General features: G+C 33.1%; 1 protein-coding gene across 1 annotated transcript in view; it reads right to left on the reverse strand.

Annotated features, from left to right (window-relative positions):
- Nucleotides 1–3,919: 3,919 nt before the first annotated feature.
- The window catches only part of LOC129229582 (repressor of RNA polymerase III transcription MAF1 homolog), a 36,317-nt gene continuing 20,722 nt past the window's right edge, over nucleotides 3,920–19,514 (reverse strand). The window contains exons 5-7 of the mRNA XM_054863919.1: nucleotides 10,028–10,147; nucleotides 9,810–9,888; nucleotides 3,920–7,179 (exon numbers count right to left, since the gene is read on the reverse strand). Of these exons, the coding sequence (XP_054719894.1) occupies nucleotides 9,816–9,888; nucleotides 10,028–10,147 (193 nt within the window). The 3' untranslated portion in view covers nucleotides 3,920–7,179; nucleotides 9,810–9,815. The remainder of the gene's footprint in view (nucleotides 7,180–9,809; nucleotides 9,889–10,027; nucleotides 10,148–19,514) is intronic.

The following is a 19,514-nucleotide window of genomic DNA, read 5'->3' on the forward strand; positions in this document are numbered from 1 at the left end:
ATAAAGCAAATAGTAGGTAGAAATAATTCATATATATATATATATATATCAATATGTGTAATAATAGTTTATCTTTTTATTTTTGTATCTTATAAGTTGCCTGTTTATCTTGAATTTCAAGTTTAATGCTATGTAAAAGATGTTTTCATACATTAGAATTAATATACTGTGATGCATAGAAAAATATATAGAAGAAAGAGCGAGTCTGTTAGTAGCAATCTATTTTCAAACTGTTTAGCGTTAAATTATAAAAAGTTTAATGTACGTTTTGTTGTATTTTGTAGAATTAATATAGAAAATAACTTTATTGCTGATGTTGGTTGTTAGTGCAATGAAATCTTTTAGTATGACATTTTATTTCTAATCTTCAAAGAATTGCGTCAAGAAAAGTCAAGATAATAATCACTAAAAAGTTCTTAAAAAGTGCTTTTCAAAAGTGTCAATTTGTGAAGGGAAAAAAATAAAAAAGGCTGATTCCAAAAAAAAAAAAGTAATATGAACTAAAGTTTTCTGAATTAAAGAAAGATTACAGTATGATAGAGACAAAAAAAAAAATTGTACTTTGCAGGTGTACAGACCATAAAATAATATAGTATTGACTCTTGTAGTATTTTAATGAATCATATTTTATTTTGCATTCCAGCTGCAATTGTAATAAAAAAAAAGAAAATTAATTTTTAAAAAAAGTAAGAATTCAGACGTTTGCTTTCAATTTACTTACAATGGCAGTATACAGTTCACATGCTTTCACTTAAAAAAAAGCTAAAGCCTGGAAAATATTTAAGTGTCAATTTCAAAAGTGTCTATTTCTTTTCCATAACATAGTACTGTTTTATACCTAACATCTGAAGCATGTCTTCTATATCTAAAAATATTTGTTCTGAATTAAAAGAAATATAGTTCTGAATAGCTTTAATTTTCATTTTATACATTTATATATGTAGGAATCACTTTACTTTCTACTCCCTGGATTAAACTCTTGTTGAAAATTGTATTGCATTTATTATGTATACTGCGTTCACAAGAAGGATAGGCTGGCTGTTAACTAAGAAATGTGCCATTTGGCGAAGTCAAATACATGTTTGGCTTGGGCAAGAACAAACTGGTGCCAAGCAGACAGGGAATGTGAATAGCGTTGGTTTACTTTTTTGTAGAAAATCCGTATAATTGAAACCTGTTTGCTTACTTTCGGTCTATCTTTCTGTAAACAGAGTATAGATATATATCGGTGGTGCACTGAGGGGATCAAAACTCACCCGATAGCCTCCAGTTTTAACATATATTGGCAATCCTAATATGGTACTTTATATACATGTTAGAACTGCTAAGACTAACAAATCTTCCCCCTCTCAGAAGGTTAATTCTGGCTGTGCTAGTGATATGTATGTACATTTGTATGTAAAAAATGTTTATGAAAGAACCATAGAAGTACATAACTGCCTTTATTATTCTACAATTATATTTGATTTTTTAAACATGATTACTAGTTGAACTTACTGTTGATACTGTTTGTTTATAAATAACTTAAAACAAATAAATTATGTCATGTTTCCCCTGTCTTATATTTTCTTTTTTATAATTTTGATACACTTTCAAATAAAACCAGAAAAAAAAAAACAGATTAAAAAAAATTAACATACAGTTGCTTCAATTTCAAAACTTGTTTGTGAGTTTGGCTCTGGTAATTTGGTGCCTAACCAGTAACCCCCACCACTGACCTAACCTATTTGTACGCCCTTGGGAGGTACAGTCGCATCAGGAAACTAGTATGTTGTGGTCATCACAAAACTTTCTTCTATATCTTTCTCATGAATTCTGATCCCTCCCCATGCTTGAAGAGAAAGCAATATTCTCAACAAAAATAAAATTACGCACGCAAAAACTTGACGACCGTCCCAATTTCCGAATTATCGCAAAAGCAAAGCAAAGAGCGAAAATTGAAAGTAATTTTAAAAGCCTTGCTAAAATTAGATATTTTATTTGTTAAAAAACATAAGATGGCAACAGTTAAAAATTTTAAATCATTGAGATAATATTTCCGTTTATTTCCCAACAATTAAAAAAACGTGACTTACGCAGATGACAGTCTATTACTATTTATATTTCTTATTGTTGCATTAATGAGCTATTTTTATTCACGCAAAAAAAAAAAAAAAAGCCTCTTGAAGCGATTGGCTCCAAAATTGAACCAACGCCTGTTTTCACATAGGTTCACATTTATTCCAAATTTCATTTAGAACGTAACATTACTTCTTGAGATATAGCACTCGCAATGGAAAAAAAGAACGGGCGATTGCACCACCCCCTTTTCAGCTATTGACGCCAAAATAGAATCAGCTGTTGTACCCTCTAAGGGCTACTTGTCAATAAATCTTTGATTCCTTTCATTATTTCTTGAGATATAGCAGCCACGAGTGACGACACTTATATAGCTCAGCCCCCGTTTGAGCTATTAACACCAAAATTGAATCAGCACCTGCACATGTTAGGGGACGCATATGGTTAAAATTTTGTTTCATTCCGCCACTTACTTTCTGGGGGATTAGACACACATAACTCAAGAAATGTTCCATTGCTCCACCCTCCTTGGAGGCATTCACGCCAAAAACCAATGGGTACAAGTTCACATAGGGACACATATGTGCACCGAATTTCGTTCAATTTCATGCAGTAGTTTTTGCTGTAGAGCAGTCACAAAAAACCGGTCAGACACATATGGACTGACACAGACAGACATTTTCCAAAAAAATGGTCGAAATGGACTCGGCACACCTCAAAACCATCGAATACGTCTAAATTCGAAATTGGGAAATTTGCACGAATCCTATACTTTCTATATATATATATATATATTCTATAGAATATATATTTCTAATAGAATATATTTTTTTCTATATATATTCTATAGAAAAAAATATAGGATTCGTGCAAATTTGAGACTCAATTTTACTTTCTTCTATATCTAATATAGAAGAGTAGAAGATAGAGAAGAGTCTTAGATATAGAAGAAAGTAAAAATGAGTCTCATTACTTATTATACAGACCCTGTATTAAACTAAATTTATTAAAATGGAACCATTTCTACTTACTTTATTTTAAAAGACAACAAATTTTACTTTATTAATTACATTTTTGGACTTACAAGTTAAAAAATTATTAGCCTAGGTGTGCTTTAGCTTTAGTTTGTGCAGATCTCACTATGTTACAAGAGGCTCCCCGGGCCAAAACTTCATTGCTTCACAAAAATGAGCCATCTTATGTTTTAAAACCACTGGAAATATTTTTTTAAAAAATGGAAGGAGTGAAGCTGGCAATATAAAAATTCATTCTAAATTGAGAAGAAAAATGTTGAAGATTTTATCTTTCGTGCGGAAGATATGGTTAAATTATGGAAAACTTCTGCAAAGTGTGGAAGAGTTGGCGTACTTGTAATCTTGTGTGTGTGATTTTTTTTTTGGAATTAATTTATTTCTCAGACTGGGTATTTTCATTTTAACTTGTAAAGCAAAGATTCTGGAATTTTCTTAACACCTACAAGCACTTTAATGTCTTGTGCCAAAATGAAAATGCATTGTTACAAAAAATAGCACTAAAGATGTTGAGCAGTTTATTCTTTTGGACTGTGAATCAATCCAATGAGGGAGTGACTAATTTTTTTAAATGAAAATAAATGTTTTTGAAGTTCATGAGCTTAGATAATCATTCTTTGCAGTCTTCAAAAATGTTAAAAATCGAGGATTTAGCTGGTAGAACTTTGTTTTTCACTAACCATCCACCTTTTAAATTTTGTTGAAAATGTTTTGACTTATAATCCGAGTATGTACACAAATCTATTTCATTTAAAAACTAATATTTAGAATAATTTATTTTAGTGTTTGTTAAATGAGTTCTTAAGTAGACAGCATATCAAAAACGAGATTTATAAACAACTTTATTTCAAATGATAATATTTTGAAACAGATAAACAAATACAAGAACACTCATTTGCAAAAACTATTTAGAATTAATACTATAATTATTTTTAAACGTTTATAAGTGAATGATTAGTCATTTGAAATCTATTGTACATGGGAAGAATATATTTGTGCGTGTTTACAAATACAAAATTTTTAAATAGATAAAGTAATTTGCATCTATTTTCATATTTCATCTTTGATGTTTTTCATGAAAATGCATTTCAAAAATGATAAAATATGCAGGTGATATTAGATCCAAAGGAATACTAGAAAATCTTTTTTACAATTATATTTTGTTTTAAAAGGTTGAACATTATAAAGCATTGCATAAATTAAATAAATGTGATAACTAAAAACACATGAGCTTACATATTAGAACATGCATAATACACATGGTGTCACTTACATATGCATGTGAAAATGAGATGGTAACAATGCATCTTGTACATAATTATCACGACTTGATATACTGGTGGTGTATTGTGAACTAAATTTTTAAAGGGAAAAAAAAAGGCATATAAATTCTACTTTCATTTTGTAACACTAACTATTGTTATTTTTACAACACCTCAATTATAAATTTAGTAACAATGAATTCAAATCATAGGGTAAAAGAAGAACTTAGAACAAAGGAACCTGTTACTGAAAAATGAAACTCAAAGGACGGAGTAAAAGCATCTGTTGAATGCTTTGATTTAACTGTGGAATGGGCAATTGCTATGTTAGCACAAAAACGATGAAAATGTTTGTACTTGATTGAAGGAAAAGGTCTTTTGAATGAATGCAAATATATACACCTGCATTTCATGGCATAAATTTAAAAAATATCCACAAGCTAGGCTAGATTTATACTAATGTAATGATACATATATAATGGTTGAGATCAATGTTGTGACTAATATCTAACTACAATGTATTTATGAAATAAAGTGTGCATGTGGCTTTTAAATAGCAGCAACTTGACAATAAATGCGTACATCCTCAAAGAGAGAATAAAAAATACAAATTATTTGATTGTTGACAGTTAACATTTTGTTAGTAAGGAAAACTTCGTTAGTTGAGGGGGGGGGGGGGGGGAATGTATAATGCAACGTTATGAAGAAAAAATATATTCTAGTTTGGTTTCAGTTAAAATTTCTACATTTATATAGATTTTTTATATTTATAGTTTTAACACAGATACATTCTTTCTCTGCTACACATATTACATTCCATTTCATACCAACGACAATTATTGTGTACATAAATTAATTAATTACGAATATTAAGAAATATAAGATTGTTGGGGTTATGCCTAATAAAAGATTTTATATAACTTTTACCTCAAAATTTATGTCATTAAAAAAAAAATTCTTGAACATTAATAAAATAACAAGCACAAAGAGATTTTTAACATAATGAAGTAATAAAACAGAAATAGTAATAATGTGAATACAAAGAACAAACTATACATCCTACATCACACAACAGTACACCATAGGAGATATATATCTCACATAAAATTCTCTTTTCTTGAATGTAATAGTTCAAGAGATAATTCTATGAAAATTGAAAATAAAACACATTAGAATTGACTGCTACAGTAAAAATAAAAACAAGCCATTTAAAAAAAAAAAAACTTTTTCCTTTTGCATTTTTAGATCTTATGTCTTCCAATTCGCTCTTTTAATGCAAGAGCAGAAATGTTCATCACGGTCGACCGGGTCCTCACAATGCTGCTCCTCTAGCGAAAGCCGTCTCCAGGTTACGTCAATATCCTACACTTACACGCATACACACACGCACCTACACACATATACATATATACACCTACACATATACACAAACACACACATCTACACACTCACATACACACAACTACCCACACACTCATGCCTGCACACAGACACAAACACATATGCCTACACACACATACCCCCCACACACACCTACAAGCTTACACACAACTACCCACACACTCATGCCTGCACACAGGCACAAACACACATGCCTACACACACACACATACCCCCCACACACAAACACACACGCTTACATATACACAAACACTCGTGATTGCGAAAAACATAATTTGAATTCAATTTGAAAAAATTCAAATTAATTTTTTTTTTTTTTTTTTTTTTTGAGCAATCACGATTGCTAATTGTTATCATTTGATCGTTTTTGATGTTCTGTGCCTTTTTCAGCTTGAACCAGAAGCGTCTGCAGCACCACCGCCCACCGTCCTCTGCTGGCGGCTGCTCCGGTCCTGAGCTATCCGCTTCTCCTGGTCGGAGGCGTTCATGTCCTACACACACGCACGCTCACACACATACACACACACACGCCAGAAAACTAATATAAAGATTTCTTCAATGTGCATGCACACAGGTCTATACACACACACAAGCCTACACACTTACACACACAACTATGCACACGTAACCGCCCAGGAGGAGAGGCAGGCTTGGGGGGGGGGGGGGGGGGGGGGCGGACAGGAGCCGTTTCTAGAAACAGTAACTCCAATGAGTAGGGTCCTGTCTCAGTTTGTGATTGCGAAAAACATAATTTGGATTCAAAATTTCAGAATTCAAATTCATTTTTATGTCTTTTTTTTTTTTGTGTGTGTGTGTTTTCAGCCCTTAGCCAAGTTGTTTATAGTTATCAAATTCTTCTTTATTTTAGCTTGAACCTGTCAGATCGAGTTTTTTCAAAAGGAGTTAAAACTATCTATCTGCATATTGTGTCTAAAAATAAAGATAAAAAATCTTCTAAACGATAAAAAGTAAATAAAAGTTTTGATAGATAATTAATGGAAATAATTTTATGACAATCTTAATGTACAATGAGTGGATAAAATTGAAACATTTAAAGGATGTATTCATGCAGTTGAACAAGAAACAGAAAACTAATATAAAGATTTCTTCAAAGTTTCAGAAACAAATGATGTTGAAAAAGTTATGTTGTTAAGTAGAAAACCTTAAACTAACATAAGAACAAAACTTATATAAAATTTAGTATAAAATTGTACTGCAAAAAACATTTTTTTTAAATTGAACTATTTGCATTCAATAACCTAAAAACTAGTATAAACGTACTGCACAGTAAAATGTAGCATTCATGTTCATTGCAACTAAAACTGAAAATATTCACTAATTGCTCAGGCAAATGCACACAATTATACAAAACAAAAAAGAAATTCCCCAAATGGTTTCACCCTCTTCAGATCTCAAATGGAAAATGCCTAAAAATAAAAAAATATATTAGTAAAACTAAATAGATTTTTTAAAAATTCCTTTCAATTTTTAACAGTATTAAAATAATATGTACAACATATATTACTTTTTAATGAGTCGTGTAATTAAAATTCTATGATGATATAATATCAATACAAGAGCTAACAATACTGATATCATTTAAACACCAAAACAGAAAAATAACCTTTCAAAATATTTTTCAGTGGGTTCTATAATTTATTCTGGAATAATGCATTTGTGTGACTCTTTCAATGCTGCAAATACTTAACAGAGAAACAACAGGTTCAGCTCACAAAAACATACCATTAAATCTTGAAAAAAGAAAATAAGCCTTCTGCCAAGGAAAACAAAGCTTCGCTTTCTGCTCGAAATTGTTTTCAGAATTTTAAATTTTACTAACCATAATAATTTTTAACATTTCAAAATATTTTGAGCACTCACACTCATACGCTTTTCCACTATTTCAGAATTCTGTTTAGAAGGCTTTAAAGTTAATAACTTGAAAGTTCAAGTTTTTAAATCTTGATGAATCTTTCATTTTAAAATACTAATAATTAAAAAAAATATGCAAAGGTCAGAAGCATACAAGGGGGGACACAAAAATAACCGGATTTTTGTTCTAAAATATTTATATATTAGTTTATTCACAAAATGTCTTTAGTATCCTTCAAAGTATTTACTCTTAGATGCAATACATTTGTTAATTCTTTTTTTCCACTGTTAGACGCTCCCCTGGAACTCTTTACCTTTGACCATATCCAGTGCCCGTTGCGAAGCAGTTTTAGTCTCTGCATCATCAAAACACTTCACTTTCAGAATTTTTTTTTATCCTCGGGAACAGAAAAAGATTGCAGGGGGCTAGGTCTGGCGAATACGGGGGTTAGAGAATGACTGGCCACCCCTGAGAGGCCCAGTAGCGGTTAATAGTGAAGGCTGTGTGTACAGGAGCGTTATCATGGTGAAGGAACCATTCTTCCGATCGCCCGCGTGAGCTCCAACTCACTCGTTTCTTCTAAAGTTTCATCGGTTGTAAAACGACGACTCTCGTTGATTTTTTGGCGGATTTTTTCAAAGTTTTCATCATTTTGAGACGTTGAAGGGTGCTCAGAGCAAGCATGATCTTCAACATTCATACTACTATGTTTAAAGCGCCCAAACAACTCGAAAACTTGTGTACGGCTCATAGCATCGTTCTTGAAAGCTTGTTGAAGCATTTGGTGAGCTATTCCGTTGCTGACTTTTCAAGCAGGAAGCAAAATTTCAAAGCTTACAGTTCGTTCTTTTAAATCTGCCACGATAAGTTCGTAGGCGGAAAACAACAACATATATATATATTATACATTATAAACTAAACTGACGCCACTTGCGCAGTTGGTTTGTGAAGGTCTCTACTTGAGCCATCCAGCTAGAGAACACTCTACTACATCTAGGAATGGCATTGCACCATTAGTTCGGTTTCTTTTGGGTCCCCCCTCGTACTTCACTTCTGACAACCATCAGAAGCATAATTTACTTTTAATGTTTTATGATCCACCAAATTTCCAATTTCGGTCAATAACCAAAACATCATAAAGTCTCAAGTACAAGAAATTTGCTTTTATGATTATTTTTTTCTTAGGCTAAGAGTGGACATTCACACCAGACTGTCATTTTATAGCAAGTGAATTAGGGTATTAATTGGATTTTCAACGTTTTTGCAATTATTCTGACATGACAAAGCTGATGAAAAGATTTATACACTTTAACTTGATAATATTTTAACCATTGTTAGACAGTTCCAAAGCTCCTTCACTAAAATGCATGCGCTGACCATTAAAAACACAGGCGTATTCAAGGGTAATCTCATGATATACCTCCACCCCCCCTTCAAAACTCAGAAAGTTTCTTTCTTTTTTTCTGACTACAGAAAATGACTAAAACTAAATCCCCCCCCCCTCCATCTCTCTCTCTCAAAAAAAAAAAATGGCTATGCCATTCTAAACTCTTTGATTATCGGGACTAAAATTGTGAAACATATAATTTGTTTCTAGTTTGATGATGTGAACCGAATGGATGTTCTGGTTAATTAATTCGACTCCATAATTATAGAAATAAGACTTTTATTCACAAAAGAGACAGGAAAAATACAGAAGTCACCTAACACATCCGCTGCCACTTATATTTAGTCCGCTGCACCGGAGCTGACATAAACAGCAGATAGCCAGTCAAGCCACACTAGTATTATTTTTAAATAATAATTTAAAAAAAAAAAAAACCTCCTTGAAAAACCACACAGGTATTTAAAAAAAAAAAAAACATGTACTAGCATGCTTTCCGGTAAAGGCATGCCTGCTTTTACTAGAAAAATACTGATCAGTTACAAAATATTTTAACTTAAAAGAATGTAGGGAACACTTTCCCTGCAATATTTGGAGTTTTTTTATTGTAAAATAATGTAAATTGGTTTTAAACCCCATTTTCTTTTGATGAGTCCCCTCAAACCGCAAGTATTTTTCAACTACAGCACTGTTGGCAACTAAAAAACTTGTAAAAACTTATTCATTTGACAATCTTAATCAAGGAGTCTTTTCTATCAAAGCCATATCAACATGTATAGAACAAATAAAATAGAAATTACTTAATCTTATTCAGAACACTCGTCCATCTCCATCATGAGTTCTTCATCAAAACCGGATTTATCAGTGCAGTATGGAGTTCTAATAAAATGAGGGGATAAAGAGCAGTAATTAATACCTTATAATACTGTAATGTATTAATGACTCTAATATAACTTTTAAACTATTCAATAATAAAGTTCAAAGTTATTGGGCAATAAATAAACAGTAGGTTAATTACCCAATAGCATAACAAGTGAAGAAAACAATTCTTTTAAGTCTTTTGTTGAAGAAAAAATAGTTGAAGGACCACAAACATCCATCTTCACCATAAGGATCAGAATCAAGGTCAGGATTGTAACTAAAAATAATTTTAAAATACATAAAGAAAACACTCACAGGAAAAAGCTGTTCAAACAATTCACCATACTTACAATACTATTTCATTACATTTTTAAGATTGTAATAATCACACAAGCACCTTGAATAAAAATTTTTGGAAGGGCATAAATTCTCAATTTGCCAAATGGATATCCAAACTTTGCAGAATGACAATATGCTGGGTATGCACACATAGGTACATGTAATGAAAACAGACATTTTGGCGTTGGGAAATTGTAACACTGCAATTATGTTCAAAATTTTGCAGAATTGTCGGACAAAATTTTCAGAATAAGAAAATTTTTTGAAGGTCACAGTGACCTTCTGTGACCTCTCATGGAGGCACCACTGCATAATTGAAGCAAATTGAAGCCTTAAGTAATCACACATAGCAGGGGTGCCCCCCTCCCTAAGAGCAAAGTTTCAATCCTATAAATACTGCAGATCCACCCCCCCCCAAAAAAAAAGTGAAAATGCCCCTCAAAACAACCTTCTCCTAAAAATTTCAATGGCTTAGTCTGCACCAGGAGCCCCCACCCCCCCAGGTGGGCACCCCTCGACATAGTGTATTACAATAATTTAAAAAACAAAAAACAAAACTTGTTTCGCAACAAAGTTACGTAGAATTCTTTACCAAGACATTAAAAAAAAATTTTTTTTTTCAAAAATCATATCAACTCTTAACAAAGAATTAGTCCACTGTCTTTCTGTTTGAAACACCTGCGGCATTTAAATGAACATGGTTGACCAAACTCTTTATAATAGATCAAAATAAATAGCAAATGTTCGGCACACTTACAGCTACATTCTTGCTATCACAAATTGATACTGTTATGTATGTAAACAAAGCATCTTTAGAAAAGTTGAGAAGTTGCTATGGATTGCCCGTAGATCCTGATCAACGAAGTTGTACTCTATTGTTTAGTTGTTTCAATTAGGGATGCCATGATAAGCAAATTGGTCGATTACTGATTAATTGGCTGTTGATAATCTGCCAATTACTGATCATGATGATTATTTTTGATGTGACCAATTCCTCTGTCACTTTTTTTTCTTTTCTTTCTTTCTTTCTTTCTTTTTTTTTTTTTTGATTTTAGAAATAGTTAACAGTTTATTTCTGAGAGATGATTTTCCTCGTCTTTCCTAATTTTCCAAAAGTAATTTCAAAACTTCATGCAATTTCTTTCAACCAATTATCATATTAATGTTAATAAAATCCTATAATGTTAACTAGATATGAAAATTTAAAAATATTAGGGGTTGCATGTAGACAGCAGGTAAATTTCGGAGCATTTTTTAATTTAAATTTATTTTAAAATTTTTAGTATCTATTTAATCCAAGTTTTTTATTCATTATAAAAAATATAAGGTTATCTAAAAGCACTTTTCTAAAGGGGAAAAATATTGACTCATGAAACATGATGCAACATTGTATATATGCGCATATTTAATCAAAATAAAAATAAATAAATAAAAAATAATATTACTTCAACCATCAGTTTGTAAAAAAATGAAAAAAGGTAAAGTTTGTCCCTATTTTTTTTCTTTGCATTAAATATTTTTTTTAAAATATTTTCTTTTAATAATATAAAAATAAAAAGTAGCTGCAAGGTAAGTGATATGAAAAGTGTAGGGGAAGGGGAGATAAATAATTTTCCCACTCCAATTTAAATATCCTGTAATTTAATTATTATTTGTAGTGTCTTGCGAATTTCAGCTGTGAGAATTATTCTTTAATATTTCATTCAGTTTTACACACTTTCTAAACTATTTGATTTACCCTGTTCACTTTCATGCTGCAGTTCTAGAATAATGTTTGCAGCAAATTAAGTTTATTTATTGTTCATAAATGTATTCATCATAGTTTCTTGTTGAAGGTACGCTTAGAAAAATTTATTTTGAAAAATATTTTCCCCGGATTATAAATAATCGACAAAATGGCCGACCATGGCTGATTATTCTGTAGTGCCGATTAATTGGTGCAGCCCCAGTTTCAATAACTTGTATTTTGCACACACACACACACATTTATGTACGTGAATGTATACAATAAAGGGTACAATTTAAGATCATTTTCCTCACGAGGGTTCACCGTGAAAAAGTTTGGAGATCAGTGATGAATGGTGGTGTAAAGCTAAATTTGGCTCTAACCAGAAAACCACATGATGGTGTAGTTATGAAAAGATTTCAAATAAGTAGCGATTGAAAGAGCATTGAGAAACACAGTTTATGGAGCATAAATTATTTGCCCTAGTGCCCTAGTGTTCTTACCTCTAGGTAAGATTATCTTTTTCTATTAGCTGGTTTCTTGCGGTTGGCTCTACTCTGCAACGCAACACAACCATTGAACTACAACAAAAGTGGACTGTATAACTTTTATTATGCTTAAGTTCATACACTTGAGAGCAGCATTCTTTCAGCCGCTCTGACCTTAAACTCCCTGAATTGGTTGCAGCCAGAGGTTTTTAACTAAACATAGGTGGCGCTTTAACATACCGGGCCACGTTGAAACATATATGGTTTCAAAAATTATATGATAAACTATAGAAAAAAAAACAATTGAGAACTAACTACTATCAAGTATACAATACTGGCAACAAATATGAAATACACATTATTAAAGTTTGTAAAATAATAAAACAGATGTAAAGAAGCCTTTTTACAAAACAATTATTTACCAATCCATTAGTAACAGTCACCTAAAGTTCATCAGTCCATATTAGGCAAAACTGCTAATTTATGAATTGGTCGGCGAAAAAATCCAGTATCGGTCTTTATGTTAACAACTCGCACATTCTGATCCGAACCAGGGAAAACTTCCATTACTCTACCTAACCTCCACCTTAGAGGAGGAACGTTGTCCTCTTTAATTAAAACTAAATCATTTACTTTAATATTTGATTGTTCTCGTACCCATTTGGATCGCTGTTGCAACGCGGAAACATATTCATGTAACCATCGTTTCCAGAAACTCTGAAAAATCTGTTGAGTTAATTTCCAGCGATAAGAAGGGGGAATTTTTTCGTTGAGAAGATTTTCTTCTGGTATTGAAGAAAGCGATGTACCAACCAAGAAATGCCCAGGAGTAAGAGCAGACATTTCGGATGGATCCTCTGACAAAGGGCTCAACGGTCGGGAATTTAAACAAGATTCAATTTGTGTCGTTAGCGTTGAAAATTCTTCCAAAGTCAATTTTTGGTCTCCTATTGTACGTTTTAGGAGAGATTTAGCGGATTTGACAGCTGCCTCCCAAATTCCTCCAAAATGAGGGGCGGAAGGTGGATTAAAGTTCCATTTAATTCCCTCGTTGGCGAAATAATTATGAACGGGTTCTTCCTTCTGGAGAAGTGCAATAACTCTATTCAATTCTTTATTTGCAGCTACAAAATTTGACCCACAATCCGAAAATACCTCACTTGGTTTTCCTCGCCTCGCCACAAATCGTTTTAGTGCAGCTATAAAACAGTCTGCAGATAAGTTGCCAACAATTTCAATGTGCACAGCCTTTACGGCTAAACACACAAAAATACAAATGTAAACTTTTAAGGTTCTAACCCCGCGGCCAGATCGCGGTTTTACTAGAAAGGGTCCTGCAAAGTCTAGACCGGTTTTTGAAAACACTCGTGATGGCATTACTCTAGCACGCGGCAAATCAGCCATCACCTGGGTTGCTGTTTTTCCCTTGAGTTTGAAACACTTAATGCATTTCCAAATTTCCTTTTTAATGGCCGACTTAGCGTTAATTATCCAAAACTCCTTACGTATAACAGATAACAAAAGAATAGTACCCGCATGTAAATATGTTTCATGATAGGAGCGAATGATAATGGTAGTTAAGTGGTGATTCTTTGGCAGGAGAATGGGATGTTTTCTTTCATTTGAGAAAGGAGCATTTTCCAGTCTACCACCAACACGTATTACACCATCTTCATTTATAAATGGCTTTAAGGAAAGTAATTTACTATTGGCAGGAAGTGGTTTTTTATTCTCCAAATGAAGATACTCAGTGGAAAACTCTTGCTTTTGAACTATCTTCACCAAAATATTTCTAGCGGCTTTCATTTCATCACTAGTCAGATAGCCAATGTTTCGATTTTTGGGATATCGAGCATTTTTAATGAAACGTAGGCACCATGCTATCATGCGGCGTAATTTAACATATGATGAAACTTTAACAATTATTGGAAAATCAACAGACGATGTTCCATATAAACACGAAGCCTTTTTTCGCTCTTCTTTTAGAGCGTCCGTTGACAATGGTACTTCTACATGTGGAATTTCCTCGTGTCTAAGCCAAGGAGGACCAGACCACCATAAGTCAAACTTAAGCAGTTCAGAGGGTAAAAGTCCTCTACTTGCACAGTCTGCTGGATTTTGGTCTGAAGGAATCCAGCGCCAGTGTTGAATAGGAAGGATCCCTTGTATTTCAGAAACCCGGTTAGCAACAAATATTTGCCAACGTGACGGCTCAGATCTTAACCATGCTAAAACGATTGTGGAATCTGTAAAGGCGTGTATTGCATCAATTTGAATATGTAATGACGAAAGAACGATTTGTAGTAAATGCACTAACAACACAGCTGAGCAAAGTTCAAGGCGCGGAATCGATATTGTTTTCAATGGTGAAACACGAGTCTTCGATGTCAACAGGCTAACTTGATGACTGGACGTATCAGAAGATTTTAAGTAAATTACTGCAGCGTATGCCTTCTCAGAGGCATCACAAAAACAATACAGTTCAATATTAGACGCTTCGTGCAAAAGAACTCTTCGAGACACAGTTACAGGTTCAAGTTGAGAAATATCGTTGCTATAGTTAATCCATCGCTCCTTAAGCTCCGGAGGCACAGGATCATCCCACGATAACTGACATTTCCACAAATCTTGAATCAAAATTTTTGCAGTTATAATAAATGGCGACAACCACCCAAGGGGGTCGAAGATGCTTGACACACTAGACAAAATAGATCTTTTTGTAGGGAAGGCTCTGTGCCATAGGCGGATTTATAGGGGTGCCAGGGGGTGCACCGCACCCCCAACAATTTTGGTTGGATTTTCAAAGAAAATTTAAATGAAATATATTTTATCAGGAGTAAATATATTTCTCCTCAGGAATTTTGTAAAACAACTTATATTTTTCTACAGGTAAATGCAAGTTAATTTACTTGAAAGCAAACTAAAAAATGCAATAATAGGCAGCTTATTGTGTGACCCGGTCACCACACATAGCCAGTGCGAGAGAAATTGTGCTGTATGAATTAAAAAGAAGTTTTTCTCCATTTAAAAAAGAAAGATGATAAATAATTACATAAATCAAATAAAAACATTCCTTTAATTATTTTTCAGAGCTGTATTATATAATAACTTTATACTCTGTAATTGGGTATGTATTGGTATAACATTATAATTTTCCTTTTCTTTGAAACAACCATGGCTAATAAAGTCAAAAAATATGGCTATTGTGATATACTTCCCCAAAAACGATATAAAGTCCTTACACATCATTCCAGTAAACAGTACAATAAAATCAACTACAAATTAACATTTCCACTGTAAAATTTCAAAATTTTCTGAAGGGGGCGGGGAGTGCTATCACTGAGTTCCACTACTAAAATTAGTTGCTTTTGTTGCCTTTAATATGAATAATAGTCTCCAAAATTGTTACCAGATACAGAAAATAATTTCTAAAATAGCCTCCTATTAAAAAAAAAAGGCATCCATATCATTTTAATGCCATGAAGTGGGACAGACCTACGTGGGGTAAATTTTCTCCGAACAACCTTTAAAAAGGAAAACTTTAAAAAATATTTTCCAAATTTTAGCCCAACTCTGAATAAACACTGGAGAAACCAGCACTGACACATTCTTGTATATTTTTCTCACTATCTGACAGTTAATTAAAGACAACAGTAAAAGGCTGACTGTATAGAAAGAGCTCGAAGCATCATATTCATATTTCCGATCGAAAGAAAATTAGCTCTCGATAAAAAAAAAGAGTGTATATTACGAATAAAAGAAATTAGGAACCAAAAAAAAAGTAAAATAAAAGTTGTTAAGAACCAGAAATTGCGATTGCAAAAACTAATCCTTTATAAAAATCGCACTCACAAAAACGATACCGTTAAGAAAATTGCGATCTTTTACGATCGCGACGAAACTCTACGAAACTTTTTTTATACAAAAATATAAATTTCATTTTTTCTGGTCGTGAATGTTTTATTACATTTCATTTTCCCACTTTTTAAAACGATTGTTTTCAAAAATTAAACGCGGTAAAACTTATCGCTCAAAATAGAAAACTTCCTTTAAAGTAGCAAAGGGAAACTAATTTAATCCGTATTCTTCCTACAAAAATAAAGGGGGCGGGTCAGGGCGCCAATCTCGGAGAAATATTCTGAATTTACATGAAAAATTGCAGTTAAAAGCAACTTTTGGCCGAATGGGGTTCGCTACCGAATCTTTATCAAACATGAAGTTAGTTTAAGCCTTTGAGGACGATTGAGAGTCAGCTTTTATTCCGTAACAAAGTTCCAATAATTTGTTTTCCCTGCATTAATTCAGCACTGGCAAAGAAACAACGTTTACAGAAATATATTTGATATTTATATACAGAAACAGATGTTATATTTCAGAATTATATTTGATAATACATATTTGAATATTTTCCGAAATTAAGGTTTTAAAAATACAATTTAAGTGTTGAATTACAATTTAAGGACATTAAATGAATGAGGAAGGTTCAAGGGCTCACTACGGAAATATTTCAACTTTGAACACTGAAATGATCGTTCAGTCATACCAAAACCTTACATTTCAATTTTTTTTTTCTTTGACTCCAGTATTATATTTAAATATGATTCCCTTATTTAATTTTTTTTTCGCACCAAAAGTGCTGAATCGCCGCCCCGAAAAGCATGTCGCCCCAGGCAGACCACCCTCTCCACCCCTCCCTAGCTACGCCACTGCTATATTGTTGCACCCCCGGAATTCACAGACTAAATCCGCCTATGCTCTGTGCTTATCCGAAAAATGAATGTTATACGTAAAGTCGTCGAGCGTTGGGTTCCATCTCAATCCCAATACTTTAATAAATTTAGAATCGGCGGTACTAGAAGAACATGCGGACAAGCCCTCTGATTTGCGTAGTTTTTCCAACACAAACGAATTGTTAGTACACCACTTGTGCAATTTAAATTGTCCTCTTCTAAGGAGATCATTCAGTTCATGGATAAGATCAATCGCCTCCTCTTGCGTTTTAGCGCCAAACAGGCAGTCATCAACGTAAAAATTATGCATGATTAGATCAACTGCCTTTGGAAATCTCGCTGCCTCATCAATTGCCAGCTGTTTAAGTACTCGCGTAGCTAAATAGCTAGCAGATGCGGTACCATACGTGACAGTACACAACCTATAAGTCGAAATTGGTTTAGTGGGGTCATCCCTCCACAGAATTTTTTGAAAATCTCTATCTGCATCATGAATCTCTATCTGGCGATACATTTTTTGTAAATCACTTGTAATTGCAATGTTATGACATCTAAACCTCAATAAAATAGCGAAAAGATCGTCCTGCACCTTTGGACCATTCATAAGCGTATCATTTAATGATACACCAGATGTAGTTTTTGCACTAGCATCAAAAACAACTCTTAATTTTGTGGTGGAACTAGACTCATTAATTACATGATGGTGCGGAATACAATAATGAGCATTTTCTTTGCATACCGTATTGTCGATTTCCATATGCCCAAGATCGAGATACTCTGTCATGAACTTTTTGTATTGCAAATAAATGTCAGGCATTTTTAGAAGTCTTTTTTCTAGACTATGAAACATTTTAAATGCGGTGGCCTTGGAGTTACCTAACGGTTTTCTATTAGGTTTAAACGGAAGTCTAACAGAATACCTTCCTTCTTTATTGCGCGTATAATTTTCTAAGAAATGCGTTTCACAAAGCCTTTCTTCCCTTGTAAGCGATTGTGTTGACGGAATTTGTTCTAATTCCCAAAACGACTTAACTAGCTCATCTGTACTAACACTTAAACTATTAACAGAACTAGATTCTAAGTCACAACAGCTGAGCGTTGTGGCTCCTGCGATTATCCACCCTAATCTAGAACATACTGCGAATGGAAGATTTTCACCCCGTTTTATTACCTCTCCGTTTACAAGCGAAAAAAATACATTTACCCCAAATAGAATGTCTATGCTTTCTTTCTTAAAATAAGAGGGATCTGCTAACAATAAATCCTTATACTCATTAAAACATTTCACAGGCGTAGTTGAATTGGGCAATTCTCCACAAATTTTATCAATGACGTAAGCGGAGGTTACTATCTTAAATTCAGTGTCAAAATGAGAGGAAAATACTAACTCGACTGCTCCATTACTTAGCGTATTATAACTTCCTAAACAGGAAACTGAAATTTGAGCAGGGTTAATTTTCAATCCCAATTGCTTGGCACATTCTTTCCTAATGAAATTTTTTTCTGATCCCGTATCCAGCAAACATTTACAACTTATCCACTCATTTTTAGAATTTCTAATCTTAATTACAGCAGTGCATAAAAGAACAGATGAATTGCTATTATTCATACTAGTTCCCAATTGATTACCATATGAATTATTTGCACATACATACTATAGACGTAACTTCATTTTTCCGATTTAAATCTAAACTCGTTTCTACTGAACAAGGAATAAATTCTTTAGCACTTATAGAAGGAAACCTAGGTATCGACCTATTTTCATTTTCTTGATGTAACATACTGTGGTGCCTCTTCCCACATTTGAAACAAGTATTACCGCTTTTACATTTTCTAATTAGATGCACATTAGAGAGGCAATTAAAACACAGTTTTTGTTTTACGAAATCAAATCTTTGCGGTACGGATAGACTGCGAAATTTTACACACTTTGATAAGTAATGATTATCTTTACAATATGAACATACAGAAACCGCAACCAAAGCGTTAACTTTAGAACTTGTGGGCTTTTGAACTTTACCGACTGACCCCTTACTGTTTTGAATTGTTCTAGCGTAACTTTTTAGAAACTCTATTAAATCCCTAAGTTTAGGAATTTCAGAATTCTTTGACTGGCGTTCCCACCATAATTTAGTGGAAGTATCTAATTTTTGTAATATTAAATACAACATTAAGGTATCCCCAAATTTATCAACCGATTGACCCAGCGTTTCTAATGAACGAATTATTTCATTGACATTATCTACGAAAGTCAACAAAGCAGAAGCGGATTCATTTTGAATGCTTTGAAGATCCAAAAAGCGTTTAATGTGAGCAAAAGTTTGCTCTCTTGTATTTGAGTATCGTTCATCTAACAAATTA

Source organism: Uloborus diversus, chromosome 9, assembly GCF_026930045.1.
Source record: "Uloborus diversus isolate 005 chromosome 9, Udiv.v.3.1, whole genome shotgun sequence".
Taxonomy (NCBI): Eukaryota; Metazoa; Arthropoda; class Arachnida; order Araneae; family Uloboridae; genus Uloborus; species Uloborus diversus.